Source organism: Schistocerca americana, chromosome 5, assembly GCF_021461395.2.
Source record: "Schistocerca americana isolate TAMUIC-IGC-003095 chromosome 5, iqSchAmer2.1, whole genome shotgun sequence".
Classification (NCBI taxonomy): Eukaryota; Metazoa; Arthropoda; class Insecta; order Orthoptera; family Acrididae; genus Schistocerca; species Schistocerca americana.
Window position 1 is genome coordinate 21,162,386 of NC_060123.1, and position 24,538 is coordinate 21,186,923.

The window sequence follows — 24,538 nt, forward strand, 5'->3', positions numbered from 1 at the left end:
GATAAGTCATAAGGTCAGTATTGCCTCACGTGTTCCAATGTTTCTACGGAATCCAAACTGATCTTCCCTGAGGTTGGCTTCTACTAGTTTTTCCATTCGTCTGTAAAGAATTCGTGTTAGTATTTTGCAGCTGTGACTTATTAAACTGATAGTTCGGTAATTTTCACATCTGTCAACACCTGCTTTCTTTGGGATTGGAATTATTATATTCTTCTTGAAGTCTGAGGGTATTTCGCCTGTTTCATACATCTTGCTCACCAGATGGTAGAGTTTTGTCAGGACTGGCTCTCCTAAGGCCGTCAGTAGTTCCAATGGAATGTTGTCTACTCCGGGGGGCTTTGTTTCGACTCAGGTCTTTCAGTGCTCTGTCAAACTCTTCACGCAGTATCATATCTCCCATTTCATCTTCATCTACATCCTCTTCCATTTCCATAAAATTGTCCTCAAGTACATCGCCCTTGTATAGACCCTCTATATACTCCTTCCACCTTTTTGCTTTCCCTTCTTTGCTTAGAACTGGGTTGCCATCTGAGCTCTTGATATTCATACAAGTGGTTCTCTTCTCTCCAAAGGTCTCTTTAATTTTCCTGTAGGCAGTATCTATCTTACCCCTAGTGAGGCAGGCCTTTACATCCTTACATTTGTCCTCTAGCCATCCCTGCTTAGCCATTTTGCACTTCCTGTCGATCTCATTTTTGAGACGTTTGTATTCCTTTTTGCCTGCTTCATTTACTGCATTTTTCTATTTTCTCCTTTCATCAAATAATTTCAATATTTCTTCTGTTACCCAAGGATTTCTACTAGCCCTCGTCTTTTTACCTACTTGATCCTCTGCTGCCTTCGCTACTTCATCCCTCAAAGCTACCCATTCTTCTTCTATTGTATTTCTTTCCCCCATTCCTGTGAATTGTTCCCTTATGCTCTCCCTGAAACTCTGTACAACCTCTGGTTCTTTCAGATTATCCAGGTCCCATCTCCTTAAATTCCCACCTTTTTGCAGTTTCTTCAGTTTTAATCTACAGGTCATAACCAATAGATTGTGGGCAGAGTCCACATCTGCCCCTGGAAATGTCTTACAATTTAAAACCTGGTTCCTAAATCTCTGTCTTACCATTATATAATCTATCTGATACCTTTTAGTATCTCCAGGGTTCTTCCATGTATACAACCTTCTTTCATGATTCTTAAACCAAGTGTTAGTTATGATTATATTGTGCTCTGTGCAAAATTCTACCAGGCGGCTTCCTCTTTCATTTCTTAGCCCCAATCCATATTCACCTACTATGTTTCCTTCTCTCCCTTTTCCTACACTCGAATTCCAGTCACCCATGACTATTAAATTTTTGTCTCCCTTCACAATCTGAATAATTTCTTTTATTTCATCATACATTTCTTCAATTTCTTCGTCATCTGCAGAGCCAGTTGGCATATAAACTTGTACTACTGTAGTAGGTGTGGGCTTCGTATCTATCTTGGCCACAATAATGCGTTCACTATGCTGTTTGTAGTAGCTTACCCGCATTCCTATTTTCCCATTCATTATTAAACCTACTCCTGCATTACCCCTATTTGATTTGGTGTTTATAACCCTGTAGTCACCTGACCAGAAGTCTTGTTCCTCCTGCCATCGAACTTCACTAATTCCCACCATATCTAACTTCAACCTATCCATTTCCCTTTTTAAATTTTCTAACCTACCTGCCCGATTAAGGGATCTGACATTCCACGCTCCGATCCGTAAAACGCCAGTTTTCTTTCTCCTGATAACGACATCCTCTTGAGTAGTCCCCGCCCGGAGATCCGAATGGGGGACTATTTTACCTCCGGAATATTTTACCCAAGAGGATGCCATCATCATTTAATCATACAGTAAAGCTGCATGCCCTCGGGAAAAATTACGGCTGTAGTTTCCCCTTGCTTTCAGCCATTCGCAGTACCAGCACAGCAAGGCCGTTTTGGTTATTGTTACAAGGCCAGATCAGTCAATCATCCAGACTGTTGCCCTTGCAACTACTGAAAAGGCTGCTGCACCTCTTCAGGAACCACACGTTTGTCTGGCCTCTCAACAGATACCCCTCCATTGTGGTTGCACCTACGGTACGGCTATCTGTATCGCTGAGGCACGCAAGCCTCCCCACCAACGGCACGGTCCATGGTTCATGACATACAACATGGAATTGAAGATCAGATCCATTGCTTTTGAAGCACTCTATTTATTCACACTGTCCCCACCCCTCCCCCCTGCTTGTGCAAATACATATGAAACAATAATACTAGCCACTGAAATGATACTGAAAAATCCTTGGTGGAACATGAATATTGGAAGAAGGAAAGGTAAACTGTTCACTGTATAGCTAAGGTGTTAAGCATCTGACATGCACATACACCTATTTCCTCCATACAAACAGCTTCAGCTTTCTTCCAGTGTTTCAAAATGTACACGATGTGCATCTTTTTATTCCTATCAAATTAAATTATTTATGTGCATTATTTGATTCCTTACAGTATCTTCTGATACTTAGCTCTACTAGTCATATACCGGGCAGTTGCAGCAAGTCATGGAGGTACTGTCAGCAAAACTTGGCAGATTTGCCAATGTGTTAATGGAGAACACATTTGGTTCAAATGGCTCTGAGCACTATGGGACTTAACATCTGTGGTCATCAGTCCCCTAGAACTTAGAACTAATTAAACCTAACTAACCTAAGGACATCACACACACACCCATGCCCGAGGCAGGATTCGAACCTGCGACCGGAGCAGTCACGCGGTTCAGGACTGAGCGCCTAGAACCGCTAGACCACCGCGGCTGGCGAGAACAGATTTACAATGGAAAACAATTATTTCCAATTTTGGCCACTAGGTGCAAATCTGGCAATGTACATGTCCCATTGATGTCTCCATTGCTCATACTGATCAAATTGTGTAAGTGGCAGTTAATAATAAAATAAACATTATTCCTTTTGCACTTGTTTGACCCTTTGGCCCACATCCCATTCTCAATCTGTTACATATGGTAAAATTTCTATATGTCTTTCTTCCATTCACATTGCTAGATTTGTACCTGATGGCCAAAACTGGCACTACCTTTTTTTGCAGCATAAATCAGTTCTGCATTAATGCATTAGAATATCTACCAAGTTCACTGTCATGCAATGTGACACACACGTGGTTATATTTTGGCTGCAGTGGACTTTGGCATCAGTTTGATGCTAGCACTGTTAGCAGGCCCTCATCTCATTTGCTTTAAAGTCAGAGGACGTGTTTTGTTACAGAACACACAAATGTGTTACAAGTTCAACATCACTGCTACTAATACACTCTTGGCACACTTTAGTGTTTGCTACATGTCCAACATATGTGAAAAACAACTCTGCGAATAACGCATTGTGACTCTTTATGCTTTTCTGTTCTTTGAGATGTATTACAAACAATTAACCAACTGTAAATATTTTGATTTTATCCTGTTTAAGTGAAATAATAAGTATATCACATCTGTAATCTTTTTTGTATGTCTCTACAACAGAACCATATCACACAAGAATGTAACGAAATAATCATAAAGCACACTGTTATTGTCCAAAGCTCTGAACAAAAAGAAGTGAGAATTATTGAGTATCTCTGAAGTATCCAGTATTCTGGACCACAGCAAGACCGCAAGTGGCACAACAATGCAATACCTAAGGCACTGTCATATCTTGCATGCTGCTGCTACTGCTGGAAGATTACAATATCTTTGCCACAGATGCACTTTCATACATAAAATTTTGAAAACTTAGAAAACATAGCAATGATTTGTAGTTTGTGGCCTTTTCTAAATGTGGAGATTTGAATTAGGAATGTTGTACACACTTCTATGACACGTAAATATTAACTCCAACACTTTCTTACTAACTACACCACCATTTCACTGTCAGAATGTCTGGCACATATTAAGAGTTATATGTAGCTTCCTCTATCCATTTGGGATTTCTATATTCTATGAAGACAAATCAAGAAATGCAGAAATAGGAATCCACTAGGTTATTCAATGAACAATTTTCAATATTATGTCATACATTTTCAATTTATAAATCATGTCCTAAACATCACCTATAGTTTCTGAGGAGTTTAGTTTTCAAATAATAACAAAGCTGTTATGAATGGTGGGGTAACATAGCGTTAAATGTAAATTAAACAGAAATCTGAGTACTGGGACAAATTTTTGTTAACATTTCTTTTTTTGTTGCCTCTCCAGATTTCAAATTACACTTAAGTAAATCATATTCTGTTACTTTTGTTATAAAATTTATCAGTTAGGTCTTATATTATTCTTCTACACAATGTTTCACTCTACGTATATTTCAACACTATCTTGAATAAGAAAGATAAAATTAATTTTTGATTTCTTGATAATGATATAAAAAAGCTAAAATGACAAATCTCATTCATGCAATAAGCTTATAGAAAATATGTTAATAAAGCCATGAAACCACACTAGACACAAATGAACGTAACACCAATTACAAAAAATTATCAATAGTACTCCGAAGATAAACAAAGAATAGTGCTAGATATGTGAAATATTTGTAAGATTATGCCACATAACAACACATAAGAAACTCACAGTTCACTGTTAAACAGTTGCAACATGCAAAATATTTGAAGCATTTGATGAAAAATTGCACACAAAAGCATATTTCTGCATTTATTTAAGTAGTCAAATATTTGCAACACATAAATTTGAGTTAACATATCATGTTAATTTGCCTTTGGAGCTTTGCCACATAAGCCTGTGCTCTGTTATTTTCCTTGCTTTTATCATCTGAGACTGTTACCTTCCCTTTTGGTAAATGTGAGACATGATAAAGTGAGCGGTGACCAACAGATGCCACTGCTCTCATCAGTACACACTTCTTCTGGTATCTGTGAAAGTAATTTGTAAACTCTAAGCACAGAACAGTTTCTTCTGTAACAACAATTGTCCAGAAATACTATCATCTGAGGCAACTGACTACCAAAAAATCTACAGAAAGAGGAGGAAAGACTGTCCTTACTTTCATAAAAACAAAAAATAAATGAAGTATGAGACAGTCTTGAAACAAGGTATTGTTTCCAATACACTACATTTTCTTGGAAATAAATACAGTTAAAACAAATAGACTAATATCTCTTTCTTATCACCATTGGGTGTTAGCTAAACAGGTAGCAAAAACAAATAGTACATTTAGCACAATTTCTGATAGATATAGGGTTTTTTGCCAGGCATACAGACAACATGCCTATGTCATGCATTGACTCATGCTGTGGCATATAATTTTACTAGACTGCCTTGATCTAACAATCAGTGTGTAGTCATGGAAGATACTTTTTTACTTGTGAAGTATTAATAATAATAATTATTGTTCCCCAGTAATATCAGATATTCCCCTGATATGATTGAAATACTGTACGTTTTGAGTGTGCTGCCCAGGATGAGTATTCCTTTCTGCACAATATTTTGACAACTGACTTACTCATCCCCATAAAGTGCTGACTTTCAATGTGCTTACTGTCTGGACTTCAACCAGACTCTCATCGTCCCAAGCAGAGACCAGACACTAAGCATATCTGAGAGCACCACTCATGAGACCTGATCAAGATGACGACACCAGCTATTGAAATACTGTGTAGACACATTGAATCAACACCAAGAAATATATTTTCTAACAATTAATTTCATGGTAATTTATATCTTTAGCAACTCTAATATTACTGTCTGTAGTAATTTTCAGTTAGAAAGTATTATGTGAACTTCATATCCAGAAACCAAACATTTTAACAGCACACAAAAATCAGTACCTGCATTCCAAATCTGATCTTTTGCCACTGACATTAGAAGTCTGAGACATGTATTTTTAAAATCTAATCATATTTCCTTAGAAACAAAACATCTTATGACCCAAATAGACTACAATAGATTATCAACGTATGGAAATACTGGATTGTTGCTGTCAAATATATCCAAATAATTATGTCACAATAGCACAATTATCCTGTCCTGTGGGTAATGGGAAATTTTAAGGACAATACAGTCATTAGGAGTAAATTAAAATACAGTTTACGTCTAGTAGTAAGACAGACGTTTCTTTATGCAGTGTTTCCACCATAAAAAAGTTACTGAGTAAAAAAATAATGAATTTGATGGAACTTTAGAATTATAAGTATTCTATTATCAAAGGGTAATTAATATTACTGCTCCAACATACTCAGGCTATTAACAATCTTTAATGCAAGTTGAGGTATTAATGGATGAATTATTCTACATGTACTATTCATTTATTTATTATGATTATGCAAGTTTCTCCTTTTTTTACCACATCAAGTATTTTCATAAATGTAGTTCAAGGTCTTGTGTGTTTTTAGTGTTTTACATGTGTGTGTGTGTGTGTGTGTGTGTGTGTGTGTGTGTGTGTGTGTGTGTGTGTGTGGATGCGTGCGTGTGCGTGCCGCACTATTAGCGATAGTGAATGTCAAGTGTCCACACCACAGATCATGAGCATAACAAAAGTAAAGAAAGTAATAAATATTGACATTCTTCAGCATATACTTTCTCAAATGGGTTACCTTCAGGTGATAACACTCTTGCAGCAAGAAAATGGTATTCTTCAGGATCTGTAATGACAATGAAAATCACAAAAGCTCTGAAAATACATTTAAATTATGTAGATGTGTGTAGTATGGAAGAAACCTGACTATTACCATTCAGAGAAATTAGTGAACTTCAATTAAACGAAGCTATAGTGTCATCACTAATAACAAAACTCCCTGAAATTATGTTATCACATAAGTTAGATAATAGTTTAATACTAGTTCACTAAATGCTTGATTTTTTTATGCATGTTTCTTACAAATATATGACTGAAAAGAAACTGTGGAGATGGACATTGCATAAGCCACTACACCAGATGTAAAATGTCATGGAGAGATATAAAAGCCTTAGTTTATGTATAAAGACTAAATATTGATTTGAAAAATTCAATATACATGGTATCTGAAAGCATAAACCTGGACAACAGTGCACTCAGCTGCAAGCAACACTTTGGAAATACAAATTGAGAGTATCATGCTAAAATGGAACACAATGCCCATGCACAGATGGTGTAATTGGTTTTTTTGTGTGGTTATGTGTGTGTGTGTGTGTGTGTGTGTGTGTGTGTGTGTGTGCGAGAGAGAGAGAGAGAGAGAGAGAGAGAGAGAGAGAGAGAGAGAGAGAGAGAGAGAGAGGGGGGGGCAGGGGGGGGGGAGTGGAAGAGAGAGAGGGAGGGAATAGAGGGGGAGGGGTAGAGAGAGTGGGGGAGAGAGGGAGAGGGTATGAGGGGGGCATGGAGATGGGACAGGGAGAAGAGACGGGGTGGCGAGGGGGCATGGAGAGGGCACAGGGAGAGGGGACGAGGAGGTAAGAGAGAGGGGGGTGAGGAAGGGAGGGAGAGGGGGAGAATGACTGCTGCACCTCTCCCAAATAAAGATTTGCTAAAAGAAATTAATGAATTTCAAATGAAAATCACAGTAACTATAACAATTGCTGCAACAAAGAAATACAAAACAAGAAACAGACCAAGGAACACACTATTGAAAACTTCACAGCAATGTCTGTTCATAGTGGCAATTTTGCCAAAATTTGCAGGTTTACTTGACATTCATTTAGAATGTTCAGAAACTGTCAGTGTTGTGCCAGGTCATGTCAAAATTATGTCAAGTAAATTAATTAGAGAGACTACCAAAGGAATCCCCTCTCTAATAACCATATGTCTCAACAATGCACAATAGTACATTACAGTGCAGTATTGTGGTGTCAAGCTGATGGCAGTTGAGAATCTTACACATTAATTTGTTGGCATTTCTTGTAACTTATTAATTACATTCTTGGTGTTGAGATGTATTGGTATGTATGGACTCTCTTCCTAAACAGTTATTATATTAAGCTATACAATTGCATTCTGTAACATGTGTACCTTACAAAATTAAAATCTTAGTATACATAATCATCAAGTAATCTCCCAAACAGTCGAAATGTTATAATGTTTGTCATCATGTCATGCGTTCTGAACCAGAATACCTATTTGATGATTTAGTATTAAAGAGGAGCTGAAACGGGACTTGAAAAACTATCAAAAGAGAGAAAAATGAATATATTTACAGCAATATTTAAATGAGTAACATAATTTTTTTATAGTACATAGGGCTAAAAATGTGAGCCAAAATCTCATACAAACTTTCATCACAGAGATAAACTCACGTCTGACATGCCACAAGATTTGCAGAAATCAAGGCAACCTTTCAAAACTAACAAACTCAAACATGCATCAAAGATACATCACATGCACATTACTACTATACTTACGGCAACTGAATATAATAAAATCTGGGTCAACTACTGTTTTGAATTCCAAATACATCAGTGCTCAGCCTAATAATGGTACTGTAGAAGTTTGTCGCACAACACCAGTTGATGGAACTACAGGCTCTGCCAGTCATAAGACAAAAGGAGAAGAGAATAAAAGAAATATAAAAAAAATTAAAATATCAGTTGCATGCTAAAAAAGAAAGAAAACTAAGTTTGATAATGAACATGCCACATAAAAAGAAATTAAAAGAAAAATGGAAAAGAGAAGTATGTTTTCTTTTGAGATAGGTAGTCTCCAGAACAATGGCTTTTACAATTATAAATATCTAAGCACAGATTTTGTTATACAACAAAAAGAAAAAAGAAGCATCTTATGTGAAAATTAAATGAGCAAATATCTAAGAAACGCACAGCTTATCTCTATCCATATAACACAACCTGTATGAGGTACAACACAAAACATACTTAATTGAAGGTTTTTTGTTATTAACTATCTGTTGCAACATGTTTGTGTCAGCTCGTACCTCTGTGAGCATGTGGATATCCATACGGATCATGATGAATTCCTGTAGGATAGACATAAAGTTTGATGCTGTTAAGCAGAAGCACAGTTTAACAAGATGAATAAATTATAGTCATGCATAACAAAATCAAATATGTGCCTAAACCTTTGACAATGTCACACATAAGCAATTACATCCATTTGTGAAATGATACAGTTTTTGTGAAGACGTAAGAGAAGGAGCCCATCATGCATATGAAAGAACGACACTGAACAATGAAAACACATGACAGTACATGCAAAAGTGATATATAGTGTGATGATACTCTAATATATATGTTTATGTGCTCTCCTTACAACAGAGAATTATATAAAACTTAATCATTTGTTCTTAAAGAAAATAACAACAATATTTGTATCCAAAGGAAGGTAAATGTGGAATTAGGAAAGGGAAATTAAATATAAGGCACAGCAGAAAGGGAAGGAAAACAATGGATTTTTCAATAGATAAACACTTCACAGAGAAAATAAAATAAAAAAGCCAGTAAATGTACGTAACAGTAAATATGTACAATCTAAAGAAAGAGACAGTAACAAGACAGGATAAGGCATATCATTGGACATGAAGGTTGTAAATGAGATAATTACAAAATGCTACTTTAAATCACATTGACTTATTAAGTTTGTGTGTTTATTGTACAGTCCAAGACATTAGAAAATATTCTACATTAGCACCATATGGTTGTGTTTTCAAAATGGTACATGATATATTTACACTAAAGAGATGAGGAACTGATGAGTTTTGTGTAACAGAGGCCTTTTTTGTGAAATAAGTTTAGGAAAAGCATCATCATGCTGAAAAATTTGCTGTGCGTTGCCACAAAACAGACTGCAGTGTACCATTTCCAAATTTAATTGCATGTAAGGATGTGTTGGGCATTACTAATGGCGCATAAGAACAAAACAATAGCTGAACTGCCATACAAATGAGTGAAATGGGTTATAGCTGGCACAAGGCAAGTGCATTTTCTTGGTCCGTCACATGTGTGTATGTGTCATCTGTCAAACTGCTGCAAGTGAGTGGTTGCCTATCCTAATGTTTGCTCACAGTTTTTGTTCTTTCATATTTTTGAGGTTACCACTTATACTATATTTCTTACTGGATATAGCACCACAATTTGACCCCAGTTATTTATCTGAAATAAGTAGCGCAAATGGTCACAAAACTACTGTGTAGCCTCTCAATCCTTATCATTTAGTAGTTGCTGACAATCATTTATTTTTCCTAAATTTGATAGTGAGCTGCCTCCTCTCTTCCTGCCACATATACCTATGACCTCAAACAATGCCATCTCACTGACCAGCAGGTCACAAGTATTATCCTGTCCCTTATTCATTTAACAAATGGTTTCTTTCACTGAATACTTCTCCTGCGAAGGATAGTCCTTAAATACTCTCTCAATGTATTCAAAAGCTTATGGTAAAAAAAGCCTACCATCAGAATTACACACACACACACACACACACACACACACACACATGACCACAATCTCTGGCTCGGCAGCAGCGAAGACTGTGGTCGTGTGTGTGTGTGTGTGTGTGTGTGTGTGTGTGTGTGTGTGTGTGTGTGTGTGTGTGTGAGAGAGAGAGAGAGAGAGTGTGTGTGTTTGTTTTATCTAATCCTGGTGAAGGTATTTTTGGGTGAGTGATCACTTGGTTGACAGTCCTTTTGTTGTGCCTATCTGCCATTCAGCATCTCCACTGTATGGTGAGTACCAACTACCTTTTTCATTACAAGCCATTCCCAATATCTTTAACTGATGAGACTCATAAGAGTTGTACAAATGAAAGTAAATCCCCCGACAGTTTCATTGAATCAAAACTTAGAACTCTGAATTTGCACCACTAGAAGGTGTTATGTGTATTGCAAGTCTGTACAATGATTGCCACTGGAAAGAGTGGTTTGTGCTGAAGATATGTGTAAACATGATGCTGTTGTTAAATAAGAGACATATACATATGCAGATTTCCACCAAGTTTCTACACTTGCTGATGATGGTGGCAATATATCGTATTCTGGAATATAAGTAGTAAAGCTATCTATCACAATACATAGTGTTCTTTTGGTGCAGAGATTTTCATACCAGATGAATGTCCATAGAGAGCACATCTGATCTCCTACACAATTGCACAAGACTATCAAAAGGAAGTAATTGACATCACAGACCGTTTTGTAAAATGAGTAACTGAATGATCCAATATAATACAGCAGAAACATTCCTGGTGAATGCAGAAAATGTCAGCATCATTATTCACCAACAAATGCACTAAAGTTGTACTCTCTACACTATCATATGAATAGTAGACAGATTTTTTGTGATCCACAAATGAAACGTATTGCTTCCACTTTGAGCTGGTGGTAAAACAATGCATATGAAATGATGGAATCTTCATTTTCGCCAAAAACCTCATTCCAACAACAAAGCAACCAATGCAATGTTCACACATTACTTTGCTAATGTTGGTCCTTGGGTTCTGCCTAGGTTAGTTGTTGGTGACAGTGACAGTGTAATCACAATAATACCCAACAACTACCATGTAACAACTATGCAGTCTTTAACCTTTTGAAATAGATTTTTAAAGTTGAATTTGTCCCTGTGTATGTGCCATAGTACACGATGTACAGGTTGCCATTAATTTATACTGTTGGGTTGGGTTGATTTGGGGGGAGACACCAAACTGCGAGGTCATCAGTCTCATCGGATTAGGGAAGGAAGCCGGCCGTGCCCTTTCGAAGGAACCATCCTGGCACTTGCCTGAAGCCATTTAGGGAAATCACAGAAAACCTAAATCAGGATGGCCGGATGCCGGATTGAACCGGCGTCCTCCAGAATGTGAGTCCAGTGTGCTAACCACTGCGCCACCTCAATCAATAACTTACCAAACGAAAGCGTTGGTATGTTGATAGAGACACTAACAAACACAAACACACACACAAAATTAAAGCTTTCGCAAACCACGGTTGCTTCATCAGGAAAGAGGGAAGGAGAGGGAAAAACGAAAGGATGTGGACTTTAAGGGAGAGGGTAAGGAGTCATTCCAATCCCAGGAGCGGAAAGACTTACCTTAGGAGGAAAAAGGGACAGGTATACACTCGCGCACACACACACACACATATCCATCCGCACATATACAGACACAAGCAGACATATGTAAAGGCAAAGAGTTTGAGTAGAGATGTCAGTTGAGGCAGAAGTACAGAGGCAAAGATGTTGTTGAATGACAGGTGAGGTATGAGTGGCAGCAACTTGAAATTAGGGGAGGTTGAGGCCTGGTGGGTAACGGGAAGAGAGGGCATATTGAAATTACTTTCTCTTTTTGTTTGCGCTAATTTCAAGTTGCCGCCGCTCATACCTCACCTGTCATTCAACAACATCTTTGCCTCTGTACTTCCGCCTCAACTGAAATCTCTGCCCAAACTCTTTGCCTTTACATATGTCTGCTTGTGTCTGTATATGTGCGGATGGATGTGTGTGTGTGTGTGTGTGTGTGTGTGTGTGTGTGTGTGTGCGTGCGCGCGCGCGCGCGTGCGAGTGTATACCTGTCCCTTTTTCCCCCTAAGGTAAGTCTTTCTGCTCCAGGGTTTGGAATGACTCCTTACCCTCTCCCTTCAAAACCAACATCCTTTTGTCTTTCCCTCTCCTTCCCTCTTTCCTGATAAAGCAACCGTGGGTTGCGAAAGCTTTAATTTTGTGTGTGTGTTTGTGTTTGTTAGTGCCTCTAGCAACATTCAAACGCTTTTGTTTGGTAAGTTACGACATCTTCGTTTTTAGATATATTTTTCCCACGTGGAATGTTCCCCTGATGTAACTTACAAAACGAGAAAGTGCTGGTATGTTGACAGACACAATAAAAAACACACAAACACACACATAAATATTCAAGCTTTCGCAACCCACGGTTGCTTCATCAGGAAAGAGGGAAGGAGAGGGAAAGATGAAAGGATGTGGGTTTTAAGGGAGAGGGTAAGGAGTCATTCCAATCCCGGGAACAGAAAGACTTACCTTAAGGGGAAAAAAGGACAGGTATACACTCACGCGCGCACACACACACACACACACACACACACACACACACACACACATTCATCCACACATATACAGACACAGGCAGACATATGTAAATGCAAAGAGGTTGGGCAGAAATGTCAGTCGAGGCAAAAGTACAGAGGCAAAGATGTTGTTGAGTGACAGGTGAGGTACGAGGTGCAGCAACTTGAAATTAGCAGAGGTTGAGGCCTGGTGGGTAACAGGAAGAGAGAATATCTTGAAGGGCAAGTACCATCTCCGGAGTTCTGATAGGTTGGTGTCAGTGGGAAGTATCCAGATAACCCAGACGGTGAACACTGTGCCAAGATGTGCTGGCCGTGCACCAAGGCATGTTTAGCCACAGGGTGATCCTCATTGCCAACAAACACTGTCTGCCTGTGTCCGTTCATGTGAATTGACAGTTTGTTGCTGGTCATTCCCACAGTGTAGGCATGTCAGTTGGTAAATCACGTGGGTGCTTTCACATGTGGCTCTGCCTTTGATCAAGTACACCTTCCGGGTTACAGGACTGAAGTAGGTGGTGGAGGGAGGGTGCATGGGACAGGTTTTACACAAGGGGCAGTTACAAGGGTAGGAGTCAGAGTGTAGGGAAGGTGGTTTGGGGATTTCATAGGGATGAAGCAAGAGGTTACGAAGGTTAGGTGGACAGCAGAAAGACACTCTTGGTGGAGTAGGGAGGATTTCATGAAGGATGGATCTCATTTCAGGGCAGGATTTGAGGAAGTCGTATCCCTGCTGGAGAGCCATATTCAGAGTCTGATCCAGTCACGGAAACTATCCTGTCACAAGTGGAGCACTTTTGGGGTTCTTCTGTAGGAGGTTCTGGGTTTGAGGGGATGAGGAAGTGGGTCTAGCTATTTGCTTCTGTACCAGGCCAGGAGGGTGGTTGCGGGATGCGAAAGTGTTTTCAGGTGGTTCAGGGATTGAGGACTGGAGCAGATTTGTTTGCCACAAAATCCTAAGCTGTAGGGAAGGGATAATTTGATATGGAATGGGTCCTTATACACAAATATTCCGCACGTCCAGGGCCTCGCTGCGATGGAGCACTTCCTTTCACACCGATCACCTGCTACCCTACCTAAAACCTCTTTCCTCATTACTTTAGCCAGCCTCATCCTAACCCACAACTTCTTCACTTTTGAAGGCCAGACATACCAACAATTAAAGGGAACAGCCATGGGTACCAGGATGGCCCCCTCAAACGCCAACCTATTTATGGGTGGCTTAGAGGAAGCCTTCTTGGTTACCCAGGCCTGCCAATCCAAATTTTGGTACAGATTTATTGATGACATCTTCATGATCTGGACTCACAGTGACTCACAGCCGCCCCTCGTACCTCACCTGTCATTCAACAACATCTTTGCCTCTGTACTTTCGCCTCGACTGACATCTCTGCCCAACTTCCTTGCATTTACATATATCTGCCTGTGTCTGTATATGTGTGTGTGTGTGTGTGTGTGTGTGTGTATATACCTGTCCTTTTTTCCCCTTAAGGTAAGTCTTTCTGTTGCCAGGATTGGAATGATTCCTTACCCTCTCCCTTAAAACCCACATCGTTATGTCTTTCCCTCTCCTTCCCTCTTTCCTGATGAAGCAACCGTCGGTTGCGAAAGCTTGAAATTTTTGTGTGTGCTTGTGTGTTTTTTATTGTGTCTATCTACCAGCGCTTTCTCGTTTGGTAAGTCACAGCATCTTTGTTTTTTTAATCGATGGAACTTTAGTATGATGATAGTGGTAAAAATATTAATAATGATCAGAGGATACAGACCGGAGATATTTAAGTTTTAATTAAGAGAATCTGTCAGAATTTACTCAGAGGTGGTTGGAGGGCAGGAGATTGGGGCTAGTGCATTTGAAGGCAGGCACTGATGGTGGCCCATAATTTCACCAGTCAGCTTGGCCGGCAAAGCCAGCAGGGCCTGGAAAGGGTAGGAGCAGGTGCACGGATACCGAAAAGGGCTCAATTTTAAAGTTAAGACACAGTTCTCAAAGTGAGCACCCCTTCACTTTGGTTCCTGCGGACGAGCCAGTCAGTGGGCCAAGCCAAAAAGGAAAACAGTTCACCGTACATTTTGCTGTGGTGGGCAGTAGAGAATTCACCGTATTTACAACCATTAACAGTGTTTAGAGTTGGTTTCCATGTACTTAAATTGGAGAGAATAATGTAATAACAAGCAGAAGTAATATTTGATGCCCGTTGGTGTCTGATGTCACTACCTCCAAGAACTGTGAGCAGTAGGGTGACAAGTCATTGTTACAGGAAACGCAGTTCGACGGTTGAGAAGGACACATGTGTGATGAGTGTCACTTCGTCTTGATTGCACAATAAGCTTTTTTTGGGTGCATACTGTGTTAACAACAGTACCTAAGTCACACACATAGTGAAATTTAAGAATGTGTTTGATGTATAATGCTGCTGGTGACAAATTGCTGAGGCTTAGACACGCATAGTTCATGAAGAAAGCTAATGGCATGTGGTACACAGCACCACCCATATGTGAAGGTAAGTGAACACGACATATTGGTGAGCTGTTAGCTACTCAAGTGTTTTGGTATTTCATCGTCAATGACCCTTTGGTTGCAAATATCAATTTGTGAGATTCGTTGACTTGGAGGATACAAAATAATTTATTTACAGCAATCGTAACTATTCTAGTGAGCTGTGAGACATCCAACATGGCAAAGAGCATTAACTGCATCTTCCCAATTTAGATTATTTGTGTTATGGTATTCAAAAGACAAAACTCTTATGTGAGTTACATTTCTTGGTGGCCTTTGTACCAACAGTAATGGCACACTTACATTTGAGCAATTTCTATAAGTTGTGATAGGTGCCATCTCTGAATTTGGTTTGATCCAATGACACATATACAACCACTTACTTTGAGGGCACTGGGCCTCCAGAATATAGCTCAGTTCTACCAGAATTTGTTTCCCTTTATTAGTAATTGTACTCTAATTCCTCAAATGTGGTTGTGTTACAAACTTAATTAGGCAGAATTCACATGTTGGAGCACAGTGTACTAATAACTGCACTTAATTAAGGTCAGGTGAGTTTCACAGGTTGGAGCAGTGTGGCTGGCTTGCAGTGTCGCAGTACTGGCAAGTATGTCAGTATCAACATAGTGTCATGCAGTACTGGCAAGCAGATCAGTACCGACCTACTGCCACACACCCCTGTAAACTGCCACCTACTGTAACAGCGAGTTGCGTACAGCAGTACACTGATAAGGAGGGTCTGTCATTCCATTATGTCAGCTAACGTAATTTTACAGTCTCTGTTGAGCTTCTGTGTATGCAGGACAGTGGCTGGTCTAATTAACTAGGAAAATCACCAAACAGCCTTGCCATTTGAGAAGTTATTTTATTTTATTTTCAAAAGCAGTTTCGGCAATTTAATATGCCATTTTCAGGCCCCATATGTACCTTATGTATAGAGAATCAATTGTACTGATATTGTCATACTGGAGCCATGAGTACCTGGATGACATGAATTTATATTTCAAGTGCTTCTTTTGAAAACTTGACAAGTCTTCAAAGGAAGCACTTGAAATACAAATTCACAACATACAGATACTGATGGCTTCAGTATGCCAATATTGATAAGATCAAGTGTCTACACATGAGGTGCACAGGGGCCTGAAGATAGCATTGTGAACTGCTGAAACTGGTTGTCAAAACAAAATAGAATAACTTCTCAAATTGTACAGCTGTTTGGCAGTTTTCCTTGTTACATAATTTTATAGTGTTTGGCACCAACACGCCTGTTAGATTCACAGTGAAATTCAATCTGACTGTGAGAGGATATTGGCAAAATTACAAAGAATAATGTTTGTAATGTTTGGCAATCTGGCTGGGTGGTTGTTGAAGAGAAATTATTGGCAAAATCACCTGTTAATGTTTCCAAGAAAAAGGGTATGAGTCTGAGGCAGTCATCCCCAAGTTCTGTTTCTAATCCTGAAGTGAACCTGACACCTTACTTCCGTAATCAGCTGAGAATTTTCAGCTGCCCACATGTGTGAACAATCCCACTCTGACAAATCTTAAAAAGAAAATGGACGTGGTGAACTGCAGATCTTAAGTGCACTGAATTAGCAGCAACTGGCAGAACTGTAATCCTGCATAATGGTCTTGGGGCCCGAAAGTGGCCATGTAAATCATATGCGTAAAGTGAATACTTATGCACAATTCATCATGTTGTCAAGGCCTTCAGAAGTTATAATCCTTTGCACATATGTTTCAAGATCATCATATACTCGTTACTACTATAGCTCTTCCATATCCAGCTTGCAAACTAAGTGAGGACACCATGATGTGTTGTCCTTATTCCAATCTGATATCTGTAAGCTGCTGAAGTAATCAACAACAAACTTTTTTTTATTACAGTTCAAATTCTGTGAATGTCATTTGACATCCATAACATGAGCCTGTTGATTACATCTATTGGCTAAACCATAGCAGAATATAAGGACTGCCATTTACTGTGAGAAACAATATGTGTCCATGTCAATGTTCATGTTTATCACACTGTGTGGAACCATTACAGAAACCACTGCTTTCAGTGAACTACATACAGAAACATGCATAAAAAATAAAAAAGAAGTTTTCTTGTTTCCTCACATGTGCTTATAGGAACCTTTTCTAGCTTTTATCGATACTATTTCCTGAACGTATGTGTGCCCTCTTGCCACATATGTCAAAAGCAAGTGATGTATCAATAAATCATAATTAGAAACTATTAATAAGTGTGATAAGATAGTACTATATTTTACAATGTGTTGGAAATATGCTGCTTCTAGATAGTGAATATTGTGGGAACCATATAGAAGATGATCATCTTCAGTGTATCACGGCTGGATTCGATTTCTCCACTGTGAAAGTGAAAGCATGCAGTATTCAATCTGCAGAATATTTGCTGTACAGCTGTCACATCCTGCCTGAACAGTACATGCAATTTTATTTTACAGTCATAGCTTTCTTCCAAGTCACAAATATTTACTTCTTATTTGAAGTTACTAAATGGCTTGTGCAGGAGATTAGTTTTAGCCTGTTATGGAAGATCTGATTTTAATTTTAGTTTTTAACATGCCACTGGATTACTCTCCATTGCAGATTTTTTTCATAATCAAACAGCAAACACATAGTATTTGAAAATGACATAAGGGTGAAACTGTGCAACAGTATTAAAAATAAACTAAAAACTGACAGCTGCAGGCAGCTTGGAATCACTCAAAAATTCTTAGCAACTGTGGACCCAGGTTCAAAGAAAACTACTTCCATTTTAATACTGGCAGAATAAACATTATTGAGCATAGGGAGTGATACCTATTAAACATTTATTTCCTGTCATATGGATGTATTGATGGGAGATTTTTTTTCCTTAACAGAAATCATTAACATGGCTGCATAAACTGCATTATGGGTATACAAGACGAGTTATTTATTGCAGAGATAGTCTCCCAAATCAGTAAGTATTCCATACAACATTACTCTTTTATTCTGCAGCAGGTCACTCCTTTTAGATGTTAAGTGTGATACCTAATGAGAATAGGGTGAATTCTTAGGCACAACCAAGCTATGGATATTAAAAAAATTACACTAATTACAAAAAGAAAAACATCTACCACTGCAAAGTAGGTGGTAAGATTTCTGTTGGAAGTTGTCTCTGTTTGATGTTGTACGAGACACAGCATGATGGTTATCAAAAAAAGTAAATTAGACTTAATTCTCTGCTGTTGAAAAGTAACTTATGACTTTGGAATGCTGTGGTACTTACCAGGAGGTGTGGTTACGTTGTGGTCAGAAGTGGAAGGCACTGCCCCAGGAGACAACTGCTGCGCTTGCGCCTGCTGGGGATTCTGTTGACCAGGAACCTGATTCTGGCTCTGCCTGGGTAAGCCGACAGGCACTACTGGTGGCTGCTGTGATGGTGGTGGAATTGCTGGCGGGTGTGTTGCTCGCCAGTAAGCCTGTAGCACATGAAAGGTATGCTTTTCTGTTATTCAAGACCAGTGCTTGGTTGATGGTTTTTGACCTTACAAAAACAGGTGCAAAGAAACAATCGTAACAGGAAATTTACCACTATTCAGACAAATAAAAGTTTAGAATTGTTTGAAATGAGTCTATTATTAGTACATGTATTGATAAATTGATATCAGTGACAATGAATTTACAGGGAAGTTAGAAATAACACTGCATACAATTTATATCAAGGGTAATTTTAATGTCTACAAGCATACACTACTGTTTAATGTCCATAAATTAATAAGCTCTTTACTATATACATAAATTTAATGTCTGGATATAATAGAGGGAAAACATTCCATGTGGGAAAAATATATCCAAAAACAAAGATGATGTGACTTACCAAACAAAAGCACTGGCAGGTCGACAGACACACAAACAAACACAAACATACACACAAAATTCAAGCTTTCGCAACCAATGGTTGCTTCATCAGGAAAGAGGGAAGGAGAGGGAAAGACGAAAGGATGTGGGTTTTAAGGGAGAGGGCAAGGAGTTATTCCAATCCCAGGAGCGGAAAGACTTACCTTAGGGGGAAAAAAAGGACAGGTATACACTCGCACACACACCCATATCCAACCGCACATACACAGACACAAGCAGACATTTGTAAAGGCAAAGAGTTTCGGCAGAGATGTCAGTCGAGGCAGAAGTACAGAGGCAAAGATGTTGTTGAAAGACAGGTGCTGTATGAGCGGCGGCAACTTGAAATTAGCGGAGGTTGAGGCCTGCCAGCGCTTTCTTTTGGTAAGTCACATCATCTTTGTTTGTAGATATAAATTTAATATCTGATATTTTAGATATCATCTTATTATAACTGTACGTTGTTGCCACCTTGTGTATGAAGGAATTCTACTCACTGAGGAACTGAAGAACAGAGGAGCTCTTCTCTTACTATTAGTTTCTTTTAGTTACAGTTTTAATATGCGGTAACCAGAATAACACAACAAAACCTTTTATATGTTTGTTGTGAGTACATACCTAAATACTTTATACAATGTAATTTTACTATCTTAAAATTCTCGTTTCACTTTTACCTATTTGTTACCAGACAGTATGTGATATGTAATACTGTTTTCAAATAACTTTCGAACTGGTCTATACTCACAAAAGTGATGAATACCATGGCAAAGACTAAACAATCACAGGAAAAATACCATAGTTTCTAGAACTTCTAGCCCTTTTCCACATACAATTTTCCCTATAGTGGGATCTATGGAACATTATAACAAATGAATTCCATTCTTATTCCTTGCAATGTTACTGAATTCAGTGATTTCGTGGTTACTATGTAGAAGCCTGTTATTTCAAATTCAACAGCTTCCTGCTGGCATTCTCAGCAGTCATCTGTTAGGCAGACAAAATATTTCAGTGGTGGAAATGAATCCCAAACAAGCATTTTAAGACGAAATTTTAAGAGATTTAATACCAGAAAATTAGTTGCTCATCTAAAAATATTGACAACCTACATGAAAGTTGAAAAACTTTTAATAATAAACCAAAGCATTACTGATGGCTTAACAGAATGTGGTGGAGCAACATTATGTTTAACACAATTTTTATAGGTAGAATATTTTGTAAACTCGCCAACCAAACTTACAGCAACATCATTTAGTTTCAGATCACAAACTACCAGTATATAACAATGTAAAGGAGACACTTGTAGAATCAAAAAATGTAGAAAATAAGATAATAACCACAACAGACAAAGTAAAATAGGTTGAATACTCAAAAACCTGTTTTGTGTTTTACAGAACTGAACAAAAGAACCCTCTTAAGATGGCACAAAGGTGCTGAAACACTTTTGAGCATTTACAAACAACAGTTGTTTGCAAAATAATAATATAGATAGGATATACTCACAAAATAGGGGAAGTGTTGAGTCACAGATAGGCATAATGAAAAAGACTTCTGAAATATTAAAGCTTTCAGACAAAGTCCTTCTTCTGCAGTAGAACAAACATTCACACAAGCACAAATCACACAAACATGGTCACTAGTCTAGTGCCCTGAGGCAGTAGGCATGCGCGCGCGCGCGTGTGTGTGTGTGTGTGTGTGTGTGTGTGTGTGTGTGTGTGTGTGTGTGTGTGTGTGTGTGTGAGTTTCCAGAAGGACTTTGTCTGAAAGCTTTAATATTCTAGCAGTCTTTTTCATTCTGCCTGTCTGCGAATCAATGCCACCTCTATACTGGACAGACAGAAACAGCCTGAAAATCTTGTAAGGGTGTTTCAGGAGAGGCTGTGGTGAGAAATAATAGTCAAGAAAATAAATTCGATACATTGCACTGTTTCTGAGTTATTTCTCCACGAAGTTAGCCTTTCAGATTACCACAAGTATACATTCAAATAGCCTTCCATAGGCGGTATTGTCAAACATGTTCTTCATTTGGTTAGACGCAAGGGGAGGAAAGGAGAGAGAGAGAGAGAGAGAGAGAGAGAGAGAGAGAGAGAGAGAGGCAGAGGCAAAGGCAGAGGGAGGAATAGGAGAACCATGGGAAATCACTGGATGGAAGCGAGGATTGAATTCACAGCATGGGCCCTCGTCTATTGGCAATCTAAAAAAAAAAAGTTATAGAATTCTTCATGATACTCTAGCGCCTTAAAAATAATAGTTCTGCCTAGAGTAATGGTATATCATAGTGGTTAAAAAATATTTGTAACATGCAGAAAGTTGTTAGGTTCAAGTATAATCAGGTAATTTGAAATTTTTATTTGTAATTTATTATCGAAATGACTTTGATCATTGGATCAGAAGAAATCCTAATAACTGGTACAATGGGACATCCCCTCTGTCATGCACTTCACAGTTGTTTGCACAGTGTAGATGTAGGTGTAGTTATTTGAATGCTATTAATTGCTTTAAAGGTAATGTTTCATATCTCTTCTTCTTTGAAACGTCACATTAATCATCTTAGTAACATTGCATTTGTCTTGATTTGTTCTTCCTATCATTGTTTTCCCTACTGGAATCTTCATGCAAGTGATTTGGATTATTTTTATTTGTCCACCATAATATCACAACATGTGAAATTGGCAATCTATCAGTTACAAAAATATCTATATTTTTATACTAACTGTGCAGATGTGTCAAAAGCTTTTTTTTCATTACAAGATGTGGATGTCAGGTTACAACACATCCACATTTTAGCAGACATGTCTGCATTTTTTATGTTTAATGTAGCATCCACATACATTTTTACGATACCTGCTAATGTCCCAAATATTTTATTTTTGGGAATCAAGACCTTTTGATTTTTGTTTTCAGCTTGTATTGTGAACAATTTATAAATCTTTTACTTCAGTTACGGAATTACATTTCTTGTTATTTGTTTACATATCAATTTCTTATGCTAGTAGAACCAAAAATATTAATTCATACAGCTTACAATTGACGTTTTAATCTTTAGAGCTTCAATATGGCTTGATGTGTACATTCCTTGCCCATCATGATGAAAACTGTTTTGATCAATTTTAAAACTTATAATAATTCATAGCCATATGTTATGGAAAATCTGAACCAACCCAGAAGAAAAGACGCAACACATTGAATCATTCAGTAGTGAAGAACAATTTAGGGAATTAATTAAAGCTGCACAGTTCTTTGCAGTGGCAACCCATAACGTTTGTGATGAGAGGTTGTGCTTAATGCAGGCACACTGGGCAAAGCAGAGAAACAGTGATACTAAATCTGTAAAATCGATTTCAATGTTGAAATTTAATTTTAGACACTTGAACTGCAAAGCATTCTTTAAATATTTGTGTCAACAAAAGAAACTTTAAAAAAGATTTGCTCCAATGAAAACTGCATAAAGAAGATTTTCCTATTCAGCCAGTTGTATCATTACCTACTGCTCCATCTTACAAACTAGCTAGTAAACTGGATGCCTTCATTAAGAGCAAGACTAAATTCAAACCAGAGCCCAGAACATGGTATTTCAAACTCTGTGGACCTTAGAAATAAGATAAAAGGATATGTGTCTCACACAGTGATAAATTAGTATCCTTTGATGTCTGCTGTTTGTTTTCCAACATTCCAGTAGTGGAATGCATTGATATTCCAACAGAGCTGATGTACAATCATGATAATGCTGTGGAATTGAATGATTTGAAACTGGCCACTCAGACAGGCTTGGCACAGAACTATTTCCAGTTCCAAGGGACTATTTATAAACAATTAGATGGTTTAGCTATGGGTTCCCCTCTTAGTCCGCTGTTGGCTGAAATATTTATGTACCATTTTGAACAACATTTTCTGGGGGGGAAAAAAAAAGAAAAAAAACTTTGAGTGCAAATATCAAATACTGGTTTAGATATGTAGATTATGTCCTCTGTATGTGGACTGGCACTACAAGACTCCTTAACACATTTTTGAAAAACCTGAACGGTCAACATAAAATTATACAGTTCACAATGAAGATTGGCAACAAATACATAAACTTCTTAGAGCTCATGATTGAAACCAGTACACAGATGCACTATATCAAAATTTATAGAAAAATACTGTAATACCGTCTTGCTCACAACACCCCATAGCTCACAAACAAGCAGCTTTTCACTCAGTGGTACTCTGTCTCATAACTGTTCCCACATCCACAAATGATTTTGAAGCAGAGTTAGATACAATAAAATTTATTGCCACAGCAAATGGCTACAGTCCAATCCTTATTGATTACATCTTGCATAGGAAACAAAAATGGAAAATTATACCCCGCCTCTATGCCCCATCTGCTTCCCCATCCACTGTCTGCAACAAATGGTGTACATTACCATATCTAGGAGAGGTATCGCAAATTGTAGCCAAAGAATTAAAAGCATGCAAGTATAGGCTTTTCCACTATTTTAAGAACATGACAGTGCAGTGTATTTTCAACAGCAAAGGTAAGATCCATTATAAGCCAACAGTGGGGTATACAAAATTACCTGTTCTGATTGTGACAAGTTTTACATTGGTCAGTCAGGCAGAGGTATATCAACTAGGCTGCCTGAACATGAACACAGCTGGAGGTTGCAGAATTCTGACTCCACATTTGCTGAGCATGTATTGAGTGAGGGTCACAACTACCAACCACAGTCTCATGTCCTTCACTTAGCAAATAAAGACCAAAAACTCAACTTGCTGGAAGCCCTGGAAATTAACAAACATCTAGCTCACAGTCCTGATCTAATCCTAAATGATCAGACACAGCTCAACACTTACCCTCTTCTAAACTTCACATAATCATCTCTGTTTTTCATTACTTCCCACACTGTCTGCTCCTTCATATTCTCATTTTCCTGTGTTCATTAACATTGACTGAAATTGTCTATGTCATCCATATAAACTGTAGTTTCAATTGTTAAGGCTTTCTTCTAACTGAGACTTGTATTACTTTCCATGTTTTGATACCTCTTGTAGTTGTCTCATCAAATATTGTTTTTATTTTACTGGGTTCATTTATTTAATGCAAAATCTTACAACATCACAGTTTTCAGTAAAATGTTAATGTTTTTCCTGTTTGCTCCTTTTGTATTTGTGTATTGTTCAGCCTCTTTTACGTTT

General features: G+C 38.2%; 1 protein-coding gene across 13 annotated transcripts in view; it reads right to left on the reverse strand.

The window, feature by feature from the left end:
* LOC124615292 (voltage-dependent L-type calcium channel subunit beta-1) overlaps nucleotides 1-24,538 on the reverse strand; it is a 720,562-nt gene that overhangs the window by 39,364 nt on the left and 656,660 nt on the right. For 5 of the 13 annotated variants that reach the window (XM_047143072.1, XM_047143069.1, XM_047143074.1 and 2 more), the window contains 2 exons: nucleotides 18,753-18,945; nucleotides 6,586-6,633 (listed from right to left, as the gene is read on the reverse strand). In XM_047143072.1, coding sequence (XP_046999028.1) covers nucleotides 6,586-6,633; nucleotides 18,753-18,945 — 241 coding nt within the window. Of the gene's footprint in view, nucleotides 1-4,817; nucleotides 4,906-6,585; nucleotides 6,634-8,362; nucleotides 8,486-8,889; nucleotides 8,932-18,752; nucleotides 18,946-24,538 lie in introns of all 13 variants that reach the window. The other 8 variants (XR_006979770.1, XR_006979769.1, XR_006979772.1 and 5 more) reach the window with 8 other exon arrangements.